General features: G+C 41.0%; 2 protein-coding genes across 4 annotated transcripts; both read left to right on the forward strand.

Annotated features, from left to right (window-relative positions):
• The first annotated feature begins 565 nt into the window (after positions 1–565).
• phf23b (PHD finger protein 23b) lies at positions 566–4,900 on the forward strand. Its single transcript, XM_026298995.2, has 5 exons — positions 566–1,117; positions 2,139–2,170; positions 2,258–2,350; positions 2,447–3,056; positions 3,241–4,900. The coding sequence occupies exons 1-5, from the start codon at positions 1,090–1,092 to the stop codon at positions 3,432–3,434; spliced, it is 957 nt and encodes a 318-aa protein (XP_026154780.1). The 5' UTR covers positions 566–1,089; the 3' UTR covers positions 3,435–4,900.
• Positions 4,901–11,502: 6,602 nt separating this feature from the next.
• On the forward strand, positions 11,503–20,233 carry LOC113143048 (phospholipid scramblase 2-like). 3 transcript variants are annotated; one of them, XM_026328519.1, is made up of 8 exons: positions 11,503–11,660; positions 12,195–12,289; positions 15,716–16,002; positions 16,874–16,916; positions 17,108–17,328; positions 18,481–18,642; positions 18,816–18,977; positions 19,070–20,233. In XM_026328519.1, the coding sequence occupies exons 2-8, from the start codon at positions 12,277–12,279 to the stop codon at positions 19,127–19,129; spliced, it is 948 nt and encodes a 315-aa protein (XP_026184304.1). In that variant the 5' UTR covers positions 11,503–11,660; positions 12,195–12,276; the 3' UTR covers positions 19,130–20,233. The 3 variants fall into 3 exon arrangements, with proteins under 3 accessions (XP_026184304.1, XP_026184297.1, XP_026184308.1); XM_026328512.1 differs by lacking the exons at positions 11,503–11,660; positions 12,195–12,289 and adding an exon at positions 15,188–15,329; XM_026328523.1 differs by lacking the exons at positions 11,503–11,660; positions 12,195–12,289 and adding an exon at positions 15,384–15,499.
• The last annotated feature ends 102 nt before the right edge of the window (positions 20,234–20,335 follow it).

Consider the following 20,335-nt stretch of genomic DNA (forward strand, 5'->3'; position numbering starts at 1 on the left):
TTAACTCTAACCTTTTATAGAACCTCCAACCATGTATACAGGAGCAAATACATATGGGATAGTTTTGATAAAACCTGTAAATTCATTGTATTTCAGCTTTAAAATATTTTATGCTAAATATAACAATGGAAAATATTTCCACTGTCTGCAAAAAGTGACGTACAATCTGGACCAACCTGTTCATATGTATGGATGTATATGTGGATGTTATTATTAAGAATGTGTTTTCTTCTTTTTAACAAATTGTCATCCTTTGTAATAACTTTTCATTTTATAGTTTTTATATAGAATAGAAGATTGCACTTTAATTTCGCTGTTGTCTAAATGATCTATCTATCTATAATTCACCATCGAAAACAAATTAATTACACTGCCTTGCAAGGTATGTTTGGGCTTCTACAAGCTAAAGAACACTCAATATCCCAGAGGCCCCCTTGCTTAAATGATGAACATTTATGGGAAATGTAGTTAAGCAACATGTATAACCCGTGATCTTGTGGGAATACATTACTTCACAATAAACTACGTTACCCACAATACCCCTCGGGAACCACTGGGCTGGCTGCCTCAAGAGGCTTCTGCCGCGCACGGAGAAGACGGTGCGGAATTAAGTCAAAACTCCAGTCGTTTCGTATTCCTACAGCGAAGAGACAGAAAAACTTCAGTCGAGAAGTTCCTATTATAGGCTTGTACTAACCAGTAGCCGCGTAAATGTAGTGGCCCGTCGTACTTTCAACAGCGATAGTTACATAAATGTAGTGACGAAGAAAAGGAGTTTGCAGCACGTTAAGCGGCGGAGGATTTAGTATTTTGTGGCGACAGTTCAGAGGCGGTTGGCTTTTGGTAGGCTAACGTTAGCCTTGCAACGGATCCCCAACGAGGGAGTATTACGACCTCGACCTACGGTGGAGTCCCTTTCGAGGAAAAGTCATTTTGGTGTAAAGCATCCTCGGCTTGCTGCTGCTGAAGTTTCCCGGCGGTAAGGTGCAGCCGCGCCGGGGGGAAGGCACAGTGCGACGGCCGCTACTCTCCGGCTAGCTCGCCTGCTGCTTGTGTTCGTCTGTTCGAGGCCTGGTCGGTGAGGCGACAATGCTTGACATAATGTCTGAGCACCAAGGTATGTTTGACCAACATCAACAACACGCTGCTAAAGAAACTGTCCCCACATTATGTTCGTCTGATTACCGTTTTAAACTGTGGCTTGTGTTTTGGCCACATTACGAAAGCTAAGCTAACGCAAGTTATGGCTTACGTTAATGTTAATGTTTAGTTGCATATGCTATATGAAGTTAACACGTTTTTGGTTAAACTATAACGGAAGTTGTGTTTAAAGTGGATATAAATCATCAAACGTTTTGTTATGATTGGCGTAGTTAGCGGATTATTTCAGTGAGGTTAGCTTGCTATTTTAAGGCGCCGATCCACCTAGCGTTAGTTTACATAGCTAATAGCTAACCAGCTAGCCTACCATTTAACTGAAAACGCTCTCTAAAGGGTCACTTTTATGGAATTAGATTACTTTTCCAGTCCACTGTTACTTTTAACATCGGCTCAGACCCAGTAGTTAAACACCTTTTCTAGCACCAAGCTAACTTTGCTATTCAACCTCCTACTTCCATTTCAAGAAAGCGATCGTGCCTAGCTGAAATAACTAGTCCGAGTTAAAAGTTAGAAATACACGCTTGTTCTTGTCAAGTTGTGATAAATCGTTAAATAAATCAAAGGTTTGATAACTCGTTTCAGTCCGAACCGTGTTTTTATTATCACTACAAACGGCATGTTAGCTTCCCCTCTAAACGTCAGCTAGCTACCGTTAGCTCGCCTGCTAACACGGTAACGTTAAAAGGTACGAAATAACGAGCTAAAAGCCTGGCAATCCTTTTGCATACTCGGCTAATGTTTTAATTTGTATGTGAAATCGAGCTTTTATTCTCGACTGTTGCAGAAATGTCCACACTTTGTATGAAGTAGTGGCCAAGTGACACCGGTTGCGGTGGTTTGTACACGCAGCGAGCTAGCCTTAAGGTCCGGTGACAGAGAAGAAAGTAATGCTGGCGTCAGTCCACTCGTGTCTCATCATGCTAAGACTGATTCAATTATGATTTAGTGTTTTTTTTCTCTCTATCTCTCTCTGGCAGATTCCCTGTTGTCATGCAAAACAGAGCCTTTGGTGAGTACTTTGTAATATTTCCTACAATACAATTTCTGTTGTTACACCAGATCTGCTTTATTTAACAAAGCCATTTGCTTTCTGTAGCCCCCTGAGAGGAAAAAGAGGACGGTTGAGGACTTCAACAAGTTCTGCAGCTTTGTCCTGGCATATGCTGGGTACATCCCCAGTTCAAAAGAGGTAAGCTGCTTTGGATGTCGAGCTTAGAAATAACTGCTATTGCTGACCTTGCTCAAGGTTTGAGTAAATACAAACATGGTTTGCATTGTCCTCTAGGAAAGCTCGTGGTCTCCGACATCATCCAGCTCTGCACACAGTTCAGGATTGTCAGCAGATGGTGGTGGTGGAAGCAGCAGCTCTATGGGCAATACTTGGGCAGATGGACATTCGGACATTCACACTATCCATACATTTGTCCGTAAAGCACGAGCAAATAAGGGCAAAAATATTCGCCGCATGCACTCTGACAGCACTCTACTGGACAAGATGCGCCTTAAAGACTCCCTGTATGAGAGCCAGGTCAGCACTAAGGCAGAACGCAAAAAGGACAAAAAACTGAAAAAGTTGTCACTGGGTTCTGCCATGACAGCAGCAGATAGTGGCAGTAGTGAAAATGAGAAAAGAGCCCGCATCAAACGCAGCAAAAACTCAAAACAGCCCAAAGCAAAGAAGCTCAAGAGTTCAGCTGCTCAAAGTGAGACAGACTCAGAGGCACAGCATACAGAGGTACAAGCAGTCAGAGAGGAGCTGACGGTTCACGGAGGCTCCACCACGAGTATGCAGAGCGTGGGGAAGACGCAGCCAGATGAGTCCATCAGGGAAGCAGAGCTGAGCTCCAGTGAGGGCGAGACCTGGATCGCAGATGAAGACATTATGGTGGAAGCAGGTATGTTACTGAGCCTTTGTCCTTATGAAATATTTTCAGAAAATCTTTCTTTCATTGCTCGCTTTCTCCAGTGCTTTTTTTTGTTCTTCTCTTTTTCTTCTCTCCCCCCCCCCCCTTACTACAGCAGATAGTGACCTTTTATGAGCCATAAAATCCTGTAACTCTGTTTTCTCTGTGGACACAGGGGACGATTCGTGGGACCTGATCACCTGTTACTGTGGGAAGCCATTTGCGGGGCGGCCAATGATCGAGTGCAATCAATGCAGCATATGGGTGCACTTGTCATGCGCAAAGATCAAGAAGTCCAATGTCCCTGACATCTTTTACTGCCACAAGTGCAGAGACTTGCGGCGGTCAGGACACAAAAAAGACACCTAGAGGAGAAGAGGATGGGCGGGATGAGGAGCACCCACCTTGTTTTTGCTGCCCTCTGACACTTACTTTCTTTGATGCCTACAGCCAAAACAGCCTAAATTATCCCTTGGATGGCAACTGTCTTTTCAGTTTGTAGGATTTCTTTCGACAATCACAACCATTCTTATTTATCCCTCACCTTTTTATTTCTTTCTTGTTTTTCTTTGGCTACTGTGAAAAACTGGACAGAAGGCAACAATGACAGTGGAGACTCATTTCTTACTAAGCAATTCCTGAATTTATTGGCTTCATTGTTGAATACTGTGCTTGTGATGCACAATTCATTTTTCTCTTGCTCTCATTTTCACTGAAGGTGCATCAGACTTTTTTGAGGATATTGACAAATCAGTGAAATTTCTCTTTTAGTGGCTTATTATCAGTTTGATAGGCTTTTCCTTAAATCAGTGCAAGTTTTAAACTTTGACAAAATGTACAGCCTAAGAGATGGAAAATGTCACTCCTGGTGTTTGTTTAGAAGTGTGTCAAGATGCTTGATGGGCAGCTCATTTTATTTTTGATTGTATTTAGGCGATGGCTTTGTGATCGTCCACTGAACTTTAAAATGTAGCGACCTCACGCCTCTGGAATAAGTGATTTTTGAATTTATCAAATCGGTAAACATTTGTCCCCAAATTGCCAAATTTCAAATTGCACACAGACAATTCTTTAAGCAGTGCACTTTTAAAAAGTAAACCCAAATGTTGTTTCCACAGCTTCTATGGATGTTTGGCTGATTATATTTGTACTTAGCATGTAGCTGTGTACATTCATGATCAAGTGCTTAATGTTTCTCCCTGTCTGGCTTGTTAATGGATCATTGATTTACAATGAACAACATTTTCATGGAAAGATGTTAAATTTTGATGTTTTTGTTTCATGTGTTTTTTTTTGTTTTTGTTTTTTTTTTTTTAATGTTGAAAACTCATATGAGGGGGTAATGATGCTGTACGATGAATGGTTTGGCAGTGCTTTACAATGGCAAAGTGGCTCTGAGGCTTTTTGTGAATGGTTGTAAAATATTTGTTTTTCTATTTCATGTTTTATTTCTTAGCTTTCTGAGAAGTGGGATTAGAGATGTACCCGCATCAGAGAATGGATATAAGATTGTCTCACATCGAGAACAAAGTTGTAGTGTACAGAAAATAAGTTGACGCCACATAGGCTGTGGCATTTATGTTGTTTGGTTTTACCATGTGCTTTTTTTTTTTTTTTTTTGTTGGTGAGAGAGTTCTGGAAAGTCTCCAGTAGCAGTTGCACTCTCTCTACAGTTTTGATTCTGTGTACATATCCTGTTCTTTGACAACTGTACATATGTGAAAGTGAAGAGAGAAAATACCCAAACAAAATCTATATTTTCTGCAGTCTGATATTGTTTTCTTTAACTATAGCTTGAAAAATAAAAGTCTTTGGCAACATAAAAGTGAAGTTTTTGTTTTTTGTATTACAAAAACAAGACAATGCAAACAGGTATTTTCACATTTTATTAGACAATAGGCACACAGCAAAGTGTTTGTCGTGTTTGTGTCTTCTACCACTAGAGGGAGATGGTCAACTGGCATCTCACTTGTTAGTGTCAAAGTGAATTAAATAGAAGTTAATGAATAAATATTGGTATTAAACAAATTGACATGAGTGCATTGGGAAAGCAGCTGGAGATTAGGCCTCATAATCTTCCCCGTCAACGTTTGGTTCATCCTGTAACACACAGTATATAAATGTAAATTCTCATATTTCTTCTTATTGGACAAGAGCAAAGTCTTCATGAGTTCTAATGTTAAATATTTGTATGTTGTGTGTTGAGTAACTAGCAGCTAGAAAGTCGCTCCTGCTATGGAAACCTTGACAAGCCATGGAAAATTGTTGATGCGAATGACAGACTGAAGGTCTGTACTGCTACTGCTTTGGACTCATGTAGTGTGACCATATAGATGGTCTTTATGTGTTTATGGCTGATTTGTTTTTGAAGAATGTGCCATTCAAAAGTTACAGATTACATAACTTGTGCAGGTAGTCATTTCTCTAGTGTTACGTATTTATTGAAAGGTTTCCAAGAGCATTGCTCACCTTTTGGTTTCGGAAGCTGGACATCTGAAAGCTGCCGATAGAGTCCAGAGGAGCGACCTTTCTCCTGTAGACGCAACATCGAAGGGAGAGAAGGCTCAGTCTAAAATGCTTTATAAAATAATTCTTACTTCATGTTCATTGTGTACCACTTATTTAAAGAACACCCTATACTTTTAAAAGAACTGCACCAAATCAACAACAGCCTAAATTGAAGTTAATTGTTTACCCATCAACTATCGGAAGAAAAAATAACCTCAGAAAAAAGACTAGAAATGTCCACATCTGTCATTTTGTAGAGCATTTAACACCATTTATCTTCTTATGCATGAGGCCAAAAACTACCTTTCCCTAAACCCATTGTTGATGGTTTGTGGTTAATTTGTCCTCACCTCTTATCAGCGGCTTTACGCTGGAACTGATACTGATAATGGTTCTGGTGCTGGCGCTGGATAGAAAGTTGTTCTGTCGGGGCGAGGAAAGTCTCTGAATTAGTGGGACGACCATCCACATCCCTGCCAGTCTCCCCCGCATCACCCACTGAAAGATCTCCCCAGTCTGAGCGATCAGGCAGGCGGGAGAAGAGCTCCTGGTCCAGCCTGTTGACTTCCTAAGGACAGAAATCAAATTATTAAGAGATTCAAAGACTCACATGATTAAATGCCTGCAGTCACTGGATTTGTTTGACTTAGTGTGCGTGTAAGAGCTTACCCTTTTGCTTCTGAAGCCTCTTGGCAACACAGCAGCAGATACTTCCTCCAGCAACAGGTAAAGAGCCAGGAAAGGAAGCACACACCTGGAGCAAAGCATCTGTGGAGCATAAAACAATTTCACACTCTGATTCGGTGTGAGGAGTTATTCACACACGCACCAGAACACGAAACACATATTCTCACCTTAAATCTTGGATTTTTTTATGCAGTGGGTTTCTCTGCTCAAAGATGTTGGTTGCAGTTCTGCGTCTTCTGAGCTGTGGACCACTGTGGAGGGTATTTGTAGCCATGGATCTTGGGTGGGTTTATATCATGGGCCTGGCATTGAGGGCTGTTTAGGCTAAGTGTGTGTGTCTATGCCAATTATATCTGCCGCCTTGGTGCCTGGCATTGTCATCATTAGTGTATAACCTCTACAGCCACTCTTAAGAGATTTTAAGTGCTGACAACATGCCTTGACACACGTACATACACATCATTCTTCCCCACGCCCTCTTCCACTTTGCTTGCAGCTGAGTGAGGAGATGGGAGCATGATAAGGCTTTTGTTGAGGACCCTGCGGCCTGCTCTTTGCAAATTTGCCTTGAGGTTACACATTAACCCCATCTGATATCTTTAATGGTTTTATGCCACATTTAATATCAGCTCATATGAGTTATAGTTACAGTCATATTGATCAGCGGGATATGACTGAGTAATATAGTTCACAACATGGTAATTGTGTGCAAAATTACATCAAAAACACTCATTTAGGTTCATTTACAGCAGGGGTCTCCAATCCTGGTCCTCGAGGGTGACTGTTTTCAAACTATCCCTCCTCTACCCACTGCTCATTACCTGGATCAGGTGTGTTCAGTCCATTAGGATCTGGAAGATACCATCTCAGATGAGGGTGGAAGTGAGGGAAGACAACGTGAAATGGTATCCCCCAGCTTCTGATTGGCTGAACACACCTGATCCAGGTAATGAGCAGTGGGTAGAGCAGGGATAGTTGGAAAACGAGCAGGACAGTGACCCTCGAGGACCAGGATTGGCCACCCCTGATTTACAGTGATCTGGGTTCCACTGCTATTTAACCTAACACAACCCTCGACAGGTGTAAAATAATGACAGAAATTCCACCAGTAACTTTTTATCCACTAGTGAGCAACTTTTTCTCTAAAACATATCAAAATGTAAAGATCAGAATCATTTGTCATCTTCCTTTACTGACTGATTTCCAGAGAAGATGCTTTTTATTGGAAACAGGGTGAAATAATTTTACTAGTATCAACAAAGAGAAACAGCTTGTTAGAGATTTTGATGGCTTTTCGTACATTTATATTCCCTAAAGTTACTTGCTAAGCTTGAAATGAGAAATAAGAAAAAAATATAATATTTAGCATTTATATTTAACAGTGTTCAAATTAATAAGCTTAAGACTTAATTGAATGTCACAATTAGAGCTGGATAATGAACCAGTTGCTCACATATTCATATAAGTATTCATTTATTTTTCAAGGGGTTGAAAGACCTAGAAAAGCCCAGACAGGGATCAGAGATGGTATCAGGACCCTAGTGTGTGGTAATTTTAAAGACTTGATAACTTTGCTTCGGCCGATTTCACCGGCGGATGGCCACCCAATCCAGACCACACACAACTGTCTCCAGCCCTCTTCTGCTGGCCTGCTTCTATCTGTACAAAACAAAACAAAGCGGAGACAGCGTAGCAGGGATGGATGGAGAGATTGGCAGAGGATGGGGCGAGGGGGTCAGCTTGGAGCATATGCGCGTTCTGACACGTTTTCACTTTTCCTCTTTTCCCTCCCTGTCCTAATTATTTCTATTTTGAGGCTCACCAAACATAGAGCCAGTGCTGAAAGATCAGGCGTGTATAAATAAACCAAGGCAAAGCTGGCAGCGTGTCAGCAGGGGCAGAGGCCAGATAGGCTGCACTGTTTACCTCCATTATCAGGGACAGGCCTCATTAGGGGCTTCTGGCTGGGTGTGTGACTGTGTGTCCTTTCATTGCAATACAGGACCGAATGTCCTATCAAAGATGTAAACTTGAGGAGAATCCTTCTAAATGAGACAGTTTGTTGGCCTCACTTCTGTGTGGGGTTTGTTTAGGGTTTGGGCTATGGTTAAGGTTTAGTTCAGTGGATACCAGTGCAAAGTGTTAGGGCTATATACTCAGATCACATTTTCAGGCATCATTAAAATATTATATGTTGAACACCTCTTTACACAATCAGTGCAAAATGACAGTTGCAGTGTTCATGAGCTTTTAGGGTTTTGTGTTAAACTATCATTTGGCTGAGTGCAGTGATTTCCTTTGTGCTAAACACATCTAACTGGCCGCTGGCTTCATATTATTGACCACAGAGTCATGAGTGTGGTATCTCACTCTCAGCAAGAAACCAACAATCAATGCCAAACCGTTCCTCTAAATGCACTTTCTTACGCTTTCATGAGACACAATTAAATTATAAGTGATTATTTAAATACATTGGTTTTGTGGTTAAGATACACATACTTCAGCATACTTGCTTTTGTGTATGATATTTACTAGTTTGAGATCTATTTAAGAAGTATTTCTAATGTATTCAATATAAATCAGTAGTTATTTATGTAGGATAAATGGGAAAATAATAACCATTAGTAGAAAAAAAGAAATTAATGGTCTCTGAAAATAGTACATGTGTACAGGTAAGTGCAGGCTTATGTTATATTGTAGTGATTCTATATTGTTAGAAATTAAGTATAATATTAGTATGTTTAAAAGACACTAAGTTCATTACTCAAGACTGAGCATAACAGTTTAAACATTTAACATACAGTACATATTCGTTTTTTGCTTAACGTGTGTAGCTTTTTAAGGGTATTTGCTTTATGTGAAGTAGAAAGTTTACTTAAAACTCACTTAATGTGCACAGTATGTTTCTCTGTGTGTGTGTGTGTGTGTGTATGTGTGTGTGTGTGTTGCTGATTAACTTCCCTTGTACACGCCCAGGTCCAGTACACTATAAGTATCCAGCACTGCAGCAGGTGCCAAATATAGACTCCTCAGACAAGCTTCCCTTCCACAGATGTGAGCACCCTCAGAGCTGATTGCCAGGACAAAATACATAAACAATAGATTTGTCAGATTCAGTTATTCCAGCAATTTTATGTCACTTCAGTTATTTTTTATAGAGACACTGACAGACATATGAACTGAACAGAAGGATCACATGAGGCTGGTAGGGGAAAAAATAGTTTGGACTGCAGCAGGAAGAGCACAGGTGTAACTAACAACTTTAACAATGACTATTCCGGTGATACAGAAAGTTTGGAAAATAGTAGGCAAATAATCTACACAGCCAACCAGGCTGAATTGCATACTCCATCATGTGACTAACTCAGAGTTGATAATTAATATTTTGTCCTCATGTTCATCACGGATCCAGCTGCCTGAGCCTTGCTCATCAGTTATATCTTGTCTCCTACACTAGAATTGCTTTTGAAAAATAAAACACTGAATAATGCAGCTTAAATTGACTTGTACATTAAATTTGGCTGTGTGTGTTTATCTTCATACACTTAAACTAAACATTTTACTGTACTTGAGCTAGACATTTGTTTTGTTTAGCCAGAGGTGAGTCTTTATGCTTTTAGTTGAGAAAACTTCCATACTGTTTTTGACCGCTACAGTTGTGTGGGTTTACAGTGCATTCAGAAATTCATGACCATGAGCATTGAGGGCGTGGCCTGACTTGGTGTAAGGTGACAAGACACAATTGAGGGCCCAAATGAAAAGATGGGATATTCCAAAAATGTATCATTCAGAAGCCGAACTGCATAAGTGCCAGGTGAAACATCTAGTTTAATAGGACCTACTGCACATTAATGATGATGGCACTTATGGCGCTCTCATCCTGAGAAGGAAAAAACAAAAAAACAAAAACAGCTTCATGCTTCATGCATTGCCTGTCCAAAAATCAATAGCTTTCCATCAGAGTGCTGTGCTGGCATCACAGCCCTTTCTGTTTACAGACATCCCCTAAGTTACAGTGGAAGCTTCAAAAGACAGAGAGTGAAGAGACTGGGCAGACACACATTTCACACACACACTGGTTTAGGTTAGTATGTGAGAGTGGAGGAAGCCGAGACTGAACTGTTTGGAATCAATTCTAAACATTATGTCTGGAGGAAACCAGGCACCTCTCATCAGCATCACCATCCCAATAGTGAAAAATGGTGGTGGCAGCATCAAGCTGGGAATGAGAGACTGGTCAGAGAGATCCTCAATGAAAACCTCTTCCCCAGCACTCAGGACCTCAGACTCACCTTCCAACATGACAACGACCCTAAACACACAGCCAAGACAACACAGGAGTGGCTTAGGAACAACTCAGTGAGTGTCCTAGAGAGGATCAGCCAGAGCCCTGACTTGAACCCTGATGAACATCTCTGGAGAGACCTGAAAATGGCTGTCCACCCACGGCCCCCATCCAACCTGATGGAGCTTGAGAGGATTTGCAAAGAAGAAAGACAGAAAATCCCCCAATCCAGGTGTGCAAAGCTTGTTGTGTCATACTCCAAAAGACCTGAGGCTGTAACAACTAACAACTGAGTCAAGGGTCTGAATACTTATGTAAATGTGATATTTCAGGTTTTCCTTTTTAATAAATTTACAAACATTCCTAAAACTGTTTTCACTTTGTCATTATGGGGCACTGAGTGAAGATGAATGAGAAAAAATGAATTTAACAACTGTAGTATCAGGCTGCAACATAAGAAAACTGAAAACCTTCTCAATGCACAGTGTCTAGTTGTAGTTACTGTCATTTCTGAGGTTCCGGCTCCCTCTGGTGGATGTTTGTGCTGTGACACCGGGGTTAACAGACGACCCCCCCCCCCATCCTGTATTGATAATACCCTGTTTTCCATTTGCACGATGCGGGTCTTTATAGTCACAACTGTGGCAGTGATTATATAAACACCACGATCCTGAAACAAAAAGGAAAAGTTGACAACGCCCCTAAACACACAGCCAAGACAACACAGGAGTGTCCCAGAGAGGATCAGCCAGAGCCCTGACTTGAAGCCTCTTCTTCTTCGGTGCCTCTTCTATATATATATATGTAAATATATACATATATATATATATAGAAAAAGATCAAATACCTCCATGTTTCTGTGACCTTACTATAGGATTTGGCTCATGTTACCAGACACACACGGAAGCATTGTTTGGCCTGGAGGGGAGGAGATTATTGAGAAAGATTGGTGGGAAGGAGGTGTGGCGAGAGCGCAGAGAAACAGGTTGGAAAGAAGACGGTAAGGAGACGCATCTCTTGCTGCCTGCATCGAGGGTTTTAACCGCTTTTGAGTGAGTTGTTTGACACCATCGCTCTTCTCATTGGAGCAGAGGCAGAAGCGGCTCGTCCCAGAGGTGAGATTTCTGTCTTTTCCCGTTTCTTTTCCCGCTTAATTACCCAAAGATCGCGTGATTAGGGATTTTCCAGCTTGTTGCCAGACACAAAAGGAAGGAGTGGACTCTGCTCTTAGTGAAACGGATCCAAATAAGCGTCTAATGAAATAAGCACTGATGCTCTTATTATTGGAATATCTTGTAAAAACAGGACATTTTAATGGCGATGAAATCAAATCAAAAACAAAAAAAGCAGCAGCAGCAGCAACAGGATGTGTCTGAGGTGGTTTCAGTGGAAAAATAAGAGATCACCCTCCTGCCTCTGTTAAAGCATGTCACCCACCCCCCATCATAAACACAATAAGCTGTGCTGCACTTGAGTTATCACAAGCTTGTTCTCTGTCAAGTACAAACTGGTTTTCCGGACTTTATTTTGGTGGTTTTCTATTCTAATACTTATTAAACCAGTGACAGAGATCACAGTTATAGGACAGCTGGGAGGCGACCAACATGATCATAATGACTAATTCCTCCCTTTCCCTTTCATTTCTCCAGTTTTTTGTCGAGACCTTGGGAATAGAAGTGTGACCAGTTTTTTTACTCTGTGCCAGGGAAAGTTTCATCCAGCCCCCACACCATGTCTGGTCCTGGTAAGTGCTGGGAAAGATGCTTGGATATTGGGAAAACAAACAAACTAGATGTACACTTATGTGTTTTTACATCACAGTGTATTTACAGTTTTATGTTGTGGCATAACGGCTTTCTTCCTTATTCATATATTCCATTGTGTCATATTCCACGGCTATTGTGTAATAATTAAGAGTTTCCATTGCAAACTATCCTCTGATTGGACCTTGTGCTGACCCTGTCAGCCGTATGAAATGTTATCCTCCCTGAGGTGGTGAAGTTTAAAAGAAATGCTTCACATGCCTGGCTGAGCACTTCTCTGATTCTGATCTAGCGCACTCCTCCCTCTGGATGGATCAACGCAGCTTTAGGAAGTGTGAACAAGTTAGTCTGTGTATGTCAAAGTGGCCTTTCTGCAAACATTCTGCTTTAATTTTTTTTTGTTTTGTTTCCTGCAAGTTAGAGAAAGGAATGTGGAAGGAGGTGGAGCAACAACAAGCCTGAGAATTCACAGAACACTTTACTCTGCTGTTCTTCAGGCTCTAATTAGAAAGACAGAAAGATCACAAGCGATTACCTTCTTTCTGACTTTAAACCATAAAAATTTGAATCCATGAATTTAACTTGGAAACCACATACCAGCATGACAGAGGAACAATCTAACTATTAGGCCATTCGTTGACTGTGGAAACGCACGCAAGCTTAAGGGCTGAAAAACCAGTTTGATCAGCTTGGAGTCCAATCGCGAAACCAGTACATGGCGCCCAAATCCTCCTTGTGAAAGTGACTTATATGGCCAAGTATGGTGACTTGAATTTGTGCTCTGCATTTAACCCACACAAGTGCACACACACACACAGCAGTGAACCTACCTGTGTACATGTTAAACAGACCATATATCTAGTCATGTTCAGTAATAAGTAACCAATAATCACAAGTTGGGTGTAAAACACAGAACCTGATATGTTTGGCACAGGTGTGGTCATACAGGACTTAGACCTGTGTGTGTTTGTCAGCAACACAATGAGAACCTGTGCACGCACGTTTGAGAGAAGCTCGGCCCAGATTTAATGAACCACAGTAACAGACCGGCTTGTGTTCATCATGTGTAAACTTTAACAGACCAGATTGTCTGATTTGTGTAGATCCGAGATCTGTGCGTGCTCAGCTCTATTTCGAGCACAGCCAACTTTTATACACGTTTACTATCAGCATGGCATGATTGTTATTTTCTGACGTGTCCTCACCCGATAGTAACGTCTTTAATTTTAACACGTAGTCAGGGTACTCTCTGTGGTGAGTATATATGAGTATAGACTATAAGTATAACTTTAAATGATAAATCTGGTGCTTTTATATATATATATAAATATATAAATCCCATGGAAATAATAAAAAACATGTCTTGGTAAATATTTTGTGTGTATCAACAACCTGATGTAGCTTATTCTTCTGTACTGCTGCATGAAAACAGTAAAACTGCTTCACTGTTACACCAGGTGACATGTTTCATTATGAAAAATATGGGTATAGTTGTTTATGCATAAACACCTCAGCAGGCTAATAATGCTGAGGCCACTGAACATACTGCGAAACAATCACTGTTCTTTCTTCTGCGTCTTCTTCCTCCACTTGTACAAAGTGATGTACAATTATTGTCTGGACCCTGGTTTTATCCTCTACGTCCCCTCGGTTATGCTGTGGAGTTATTTAGTCCACCCTGAAGAGCGTCAGACACTGTGCAAACACTGCAGTTGTTTTCTTGCATCCAACTGAAAAAGCACACCTGTTTCTACTTAAAAGCATGAAAAACACACATTTACAACCCTACGGGGCAGGAGGTGGTCAGCACCTCTGGCTACAAGAAAGAAAGGAAAGTATTAGAAAAGTCACGGCAGCATCCGAACCAACCATAAAGAGAGTTGTCTGGTGGCACATCTGTTAGCGATTCATTCATTAAGCATCCACTTTAAGTAGAGACATCCTCATTAAGCTCTTCTCTCCTTGATTTGCTGCACTCTTAAACCATAGCTGAATGTGTTTTCAGTGAATACTCCTTTAACTGTTTTGGCTGCTAATGAACCAAGAATACAGCTTCCTGAAATCTGTTGAGTTCCCTTAAACTAATGTTTAGAGGACGCTTCTTTCATTAGCAGATATTGGAGGAGACATAAGTTTAGTGTTTAGAATCAACATCAAGTGCAACAGACACATGTTATATTTAGAGGATTTCTTTCTTGTGGGATAGTATATATAGGCAGACAAGTCAGAAATATATAATTTATATGACTTACATTATATAGCAGATATTATTGGTTAGTGCTATTTGTTCTGGTTAGATAAGAGTCTGCACCTGTTGAATTTAGGCCCAAATAAAAACAGTTTTCAGGCAATCTGTGTATAGAGCTGTTCTTTAAACAAACAATCATGATTGTTTGTTTAAAGAACAGCTAAATATGATAAATATGTCATGATTGTCAATCATGACATATTTATCATGACAGTCTGATAATTACAAATCTCTAGGGCTGTTAGTAGTAGAGGTGGTAGTCCACTATTTCCTGTGTTGCGTATTTATTTGCTTTCCAGCACGTAGTTTTCAGCTTATTGGCAAATGCAGGATGCAAGCACACACGCACGCGCACACACACGCACACACACACACACACACACACACACACACACACACACACACACTCACCCTCACACTTACGAGCATAGAGCAGCTGTTATCAGCCTGACCACACACACATGATTTCCTCCACCTACTTCTGTGTGGCACTGTCATTTTCTGAAGTTCTTGTTTTTGCAAATAGTATCAACCTTAAATTTTTTATAATATGGGATTTTTTATATGCTTTGTTTTTTTTTGTGATTATTTAATTCACATCAATGTATTTCTGTTATTATTATTTTTATTTTTATTGAATAGACGGTGAGTGATAAGAGATCTGTAGCTTTTCTAATCAACAGTCTGCATTACGACTGTACAAATGATAAAAAAAAACTGCCAGATGAAAAGAGCGTTTTTGGTGTCACCCACATCCCCTGGTGCTCTCAGAGGTGACAAAGATAGTTTGTTTTTAAATGTGGTTTGATGTCTGTAACTCGTGAAGGGCCAGCTGTCATGAGGTTTGTAAGTGGTGGTTAAAGTATTTAATGGGTCCTTTGGTGCAGCTGCTCCTCGTGCTCTGATAGGTCCTTACATGTGTAACTGGGTTCACTCATCACAGGTGTGTGTAATTATTGCTTAGTGGTTTGAGATCCTGGTGTGTTGTGACACTGTGAGAAGAAAGTGTGGTGATAGGGATTAGTGTGTCTTTTAAAGTATTAGGGTTTTAATGCTGCACTGTGCCCATGGATGAGGGTATTTTTTTCTTCTTAAAGATAAAAACTGAATAAACCTGTTTGGGGTTATGTTAGAATCAATATCGCCATCTATTTTTCAGGTTATCCAGGCTCTCCCAACCACCCCCCTTACCCCATGCCTCAGCCTGGTGGACACTCTGTAGCCCCTTACCCAGTGCCTATGGGGGGGTATGGAGACCCAGGTCAAGGCCCTCCGGTGGGTTTCAACATGGGCTACAATCCCAATCAACCAGTAATGTATCAGCCCGCACCGGTGGGCTCAGGCCCAGGACAGGAATATGCCCCAGGAGGAATCTCTACAGCCCCGGTCGGAGCACCAGCTGTGGTTCCTGTTGGGGTGCCCCCAGGGCTCGAGTACCTCACACAGGTAGGCCAGAAAAATCAAAAGAAAGGGAAAAGTGATGATAGGTTATTTGTCAGTTGTGAAGTTCCTTCAAAAGATTAAAACAGTAGTCAGTGAAGCCAAGTGATTTCAAATGCTGTCCTGTCTGTTTTCAGGTTTTTCTAGGAGTGTCTCTCCTTTAATAAATATGGAGTAATATGTGCCAAGCCTTCATTTATGGAATTTGTTCCCTTACCTTTTCTTAACGTTCAGCTTTGACTTTGTGACTCACATGGATTAGGAGCCTTTCTTAAGGCTAAAAGGTAAAACTGTAAGCAGGCGTGTAACAGTCTAGAGCAAACAATAACTAATTACACATTAGACCAAAGCATATAGATGTATTTAACCACAGTTTTTGCCACAGATTGATTTACTCTTATACTGCATTTAACAGACTTTCAGTAAAGAACAGAGGACTGATGTGGTTTTCAGTTTGTGTGCAGCTTTTCCATTTAAACACTCACTCCTCCCACACTTTGGAATTTGTGAAGATTATATAACAGATACTGTTTGTTTTCTTTGTCCAAATGCTAAAGGCTCAGCTTACAACAAAATATAATTTAAACAAAGACTTTAACTTGCTTTCATAGCTTTCCAGCCATTAACTCCTCATGTACCCAGAGAAAAAATGAAAGTGATTGACTTTCTAAAACAACTGGTATCAAGTCAGTCAGACACTTTATGAAAAACCCTGTAGTCAATGACTTTGAATTGCAAATGAGAAATAGTTTTTGTGTTAGCAGCTTTTACCCTTTTTTTTTTTTTTTTTTTTTTTTAAGTGGAACAAAATATGCTTTGCAAAAATTTCCCTATTTCCAGTTTCTTCCTCTTGTCACTTTCTCTTGTGTGGTTTTAGATCGACCAAATCCTGATCCACCAAAAAGTGGAACTGCTAGAAGGTGAGCCAGTCATATTTAACCCTGCCACTTTATGAACAGCACCTGATCTGTAGCAGTCAGTTTTTGATGCAATCGCAACCTTTAAACCTGTCAGTATCACCCATGATGATGAAATTACATCTGTTCTCTGTTTACTTACCAGTGTTTTGTTTTTCACCACTTACACCCTTTTTCCTTTTACCCCTGCCCAGCAATTTTTGGATTTGAGACCAACAATGAGTATGAGATAAAGAACAGCCTGGGCCAAAAGATCTACAAGGCCAAAGAGAAGAACGACTGCTGCACCAGGAACTGCTGCGGCTCTCTGCGCAGCTTTGACATGAAGATCAAGGACAACATGGACAGGGAAGTCATCCGCCTCATCCGGCCTTACCGCTGCGCCTCCTGCTGGTGTCCCTGCTGCCTGCAAGAGGTGTGTTTGGATGTATTCAATGTGTCAGATACAGCTGTTAATGACCTCATGTTATGTTTATTTACCAAGGACCAATATTGTAACAGCTCAATCAATCATTCAGCTCTGACAAACATTGTGAACTCACTCCAGTTATAGATAAACCCCGTGATAATCTGTGATATAAGATTTATATATATATATTAGATAATGTGTGCCATTACTAATGTTAATTTGAACCAGAATGATTGTCTGATGGAGTTTGATATAGGAGATTTATCACTTTCCACTGACCTTTGCTATTTAAAACACAATAAAACCAAACAATTGAGAAAGGGCTGAAATTACCTGATCATCAGCATGATGATTCTTACTCATGCTGCCCTCACATCCATAGCCTGACACACTTATTTCTTATGTCTTAGACTCTTACAGACACATAATTGAGCCACATGGTTTCACTGGTCAAAGTGTTTCTCATTACCGTCAATGTGGGCACTGTTATTCTTCTCTTCACCTTCAGTAGGAAAGAAGTGGCTTGGGACTGATACCATGTCAGGGGAAAGTACTGCTGGATTTGGTCTTCTCATGGGACTTGCTGACGCTAACAAAACCATGTCTTTGAAAGATCTTGTCAGGTCGTGTTAGCATTAAAAACCTACAGCTCTCAGTGGCCTCAGCCTCTCCTGCCTTTGCCTTGTGTTGCTTTTGAGTTGCTGATTGGCGTTTCAATGTCTTTGTGCAGTAGTCTGTTCAGGGAGGGGTTTGTTAGGACTATGAATGGCTCTTTGTTAGTCAGACTATCTCCTAGACTCCCCCAACCTCTACCTCCCCTTCACCTCTGAAACCCTTTCTCTCCATCTCCGTTTAATCAGATCGTTGGCTACAGTATGTTCCCACTGGCCTGAATCCAAGCTCCTACACTCTCACATACTGCAGCTCTCTGTTTACTGAGCAGACAGGAGCCATGTGAGATGCATTACCTTTGTTATGCGGTGCCACAATAGGGCAATTAGTCCTGTGTACCATTCCTGCAGTCCTATGTGACAGGCCGTGTAACCCCATGATGTTTTATTAAAAGCCATCAGCGTCAAGGCAGAAGGGCAGATTTTAAAACTCTATGGAATAGCTTTCTAATTTTGTCTTATTGTGTTTTTACCTATGTGCCCACAGTTGGAGGTCCAGGCACCCCCGGGCACCACTATAGGCTACGTCAAACAGGACTGGCACCCCTTCCTGCCACGGTTTTCCATTCAGGGAGCAAACAAGGAGACGGTGCTGAAACTGGAGGGGCCCTGCTTTGCCTGCAACTGCTGTGGAGACGTCAACTTTGAGGTGAAGCTCAACACATCTGGTGAACTTCATGTGGTTCAGCCTGTTAATGTGTCCTCTAATGCTCGTCAACACATCCTCTTTTCTGCATGGACCGATTCCAGCTTCTTACAGAAGGAAATTATGATAACAATATTTTAACTTGGCTCAACCCTGTCCTTCTTACTGCTCTGCAGCTGAAGGGGAAGGATGGTGAAAAACCCATCGGTCGCATCAGCAAGCAGTGGAGCGGCCTCTTGAAGGAAGTCTTCACCGACACTGACAACTTTGGCATCCAGTTTCCCCTGGACATGGACGTGAAGATGAAAGCTGTGCTCATGGGAGCCTGCTTCCTCATTGTAAGTCTCTAATCGCACTGAATAACACTGAGTTTAATTTGTAGGCTTTTTCCTGAATGATGATTATCTCTTCCTTGTTCGTCACTTCGCAGGATTTCATGTTCTTTGAGAAGGTCGGGGAAGCCAACCAGCGCAGCACTGTGTTCTCTTAACTGTGGAGAGCAGGAGGGGAAACGGCATGAAAGCAAGAACCTTTCCCAGTTATTCATTCTCTCTTCATGTACTTTTCCTGTTTTCTTTATGTTGCCTTCAGCAGATGCCAGCCGATAAGAGGAAATTAACTCTCGATTCCAGATGTATGTATGACAAGGATTGTTTTTCTAAATCTCTCTAAACCCAGTGATTGACAGTGGCTGCCATGTGGCCACTATTCCTTACAGTCCATACAGTCTATAGATATTTTATCTATCTTTAGCTGAGAACCAGCAGCTGAGCTTTAATCCCTGCTAAAAAAAAAAAAAAAAAATCAACTTAAACCTCAGTCTTTTTCAGTGCCTGTACTCAGAAATGAGTCGATATCAACATATTTGGATTTGTGCTACCCTCACATCTGCAGGTCATATCGATCTTTATCTACAAAGCACTACATGGAAATAGTTTAACTTGGATGGATTGTCATAAAAACTTCACACAGACATTCATGATTTCTAGAATGACTTTAGTTTTCTACCTGATACCTGCAAAACTAAAGACACTCACATCAGACTTTTTGCATGTTTAGTTAAGCAAATGTTAACACGATAGACATTATACTTGTGATACATGAGCATATTACCATTGTCACTGTGAATATTATAGCAAACTAATGATAGCTTCATAGAGCCCTAGGACGGCTGTAGGCTTGCTTTAAATTAGTAAAAACTTTTATCAAAAACCAAAACAATAGCCATAGTAAGCATGTTGTTACTTAGCTCATATAAGGAAAGTGGTGTTTTGGATTGTGAAAGATGTGGGAGAACGTTTAATATCTAGTAGTTGAGATATGCAGACAGTATTTACCAAAGTGCTCTCCCTCTACCTCGCTGCAGCCTTAAAGCCCTTTGTCTCTTGAAAGCATGTGCATATAATCTGTGGGACAGTCTGTGGCATAAATGCTCTCATGCTCTCTTTGTGGTTCAGGGGTTGTCATGGAGACCGATGCCACAGCCAGTTTCTCCAGACACTGCTGTGTTGAACCAGTCAGTGTAGTGTGTGTGAGAGAGAGAGAGAGAGTGTGTGACTGAAGGTTAACTGAGGGGGGGAAAGAAACAAAAAAAGAGAAATAAAAAAATAACAGATGTTGTGATCAGTAAATGTTATTCTGACCCTGGCGTTCTGGGTACACTGCACCTGAGGGGCGTTCAAGGAAACACATGAAC

The sequence above is a fragment of the Mastacembelus armatus genome, chromosome 18 (genome assembly GCF_900324485.2).
Source record: "Mastacembelus armatus chromosome 18, fMasArm1.2, whole genome shotgun sequence".
In the NCBI taxonomy this organism is placed as follows: domain Eukaryota; kingdom Metazoa; phylum Chordata; class Actinopteri; order Synbranchiformes; family Mastacembelidae; genus Mastacembelus; species Mastacembelus armatus.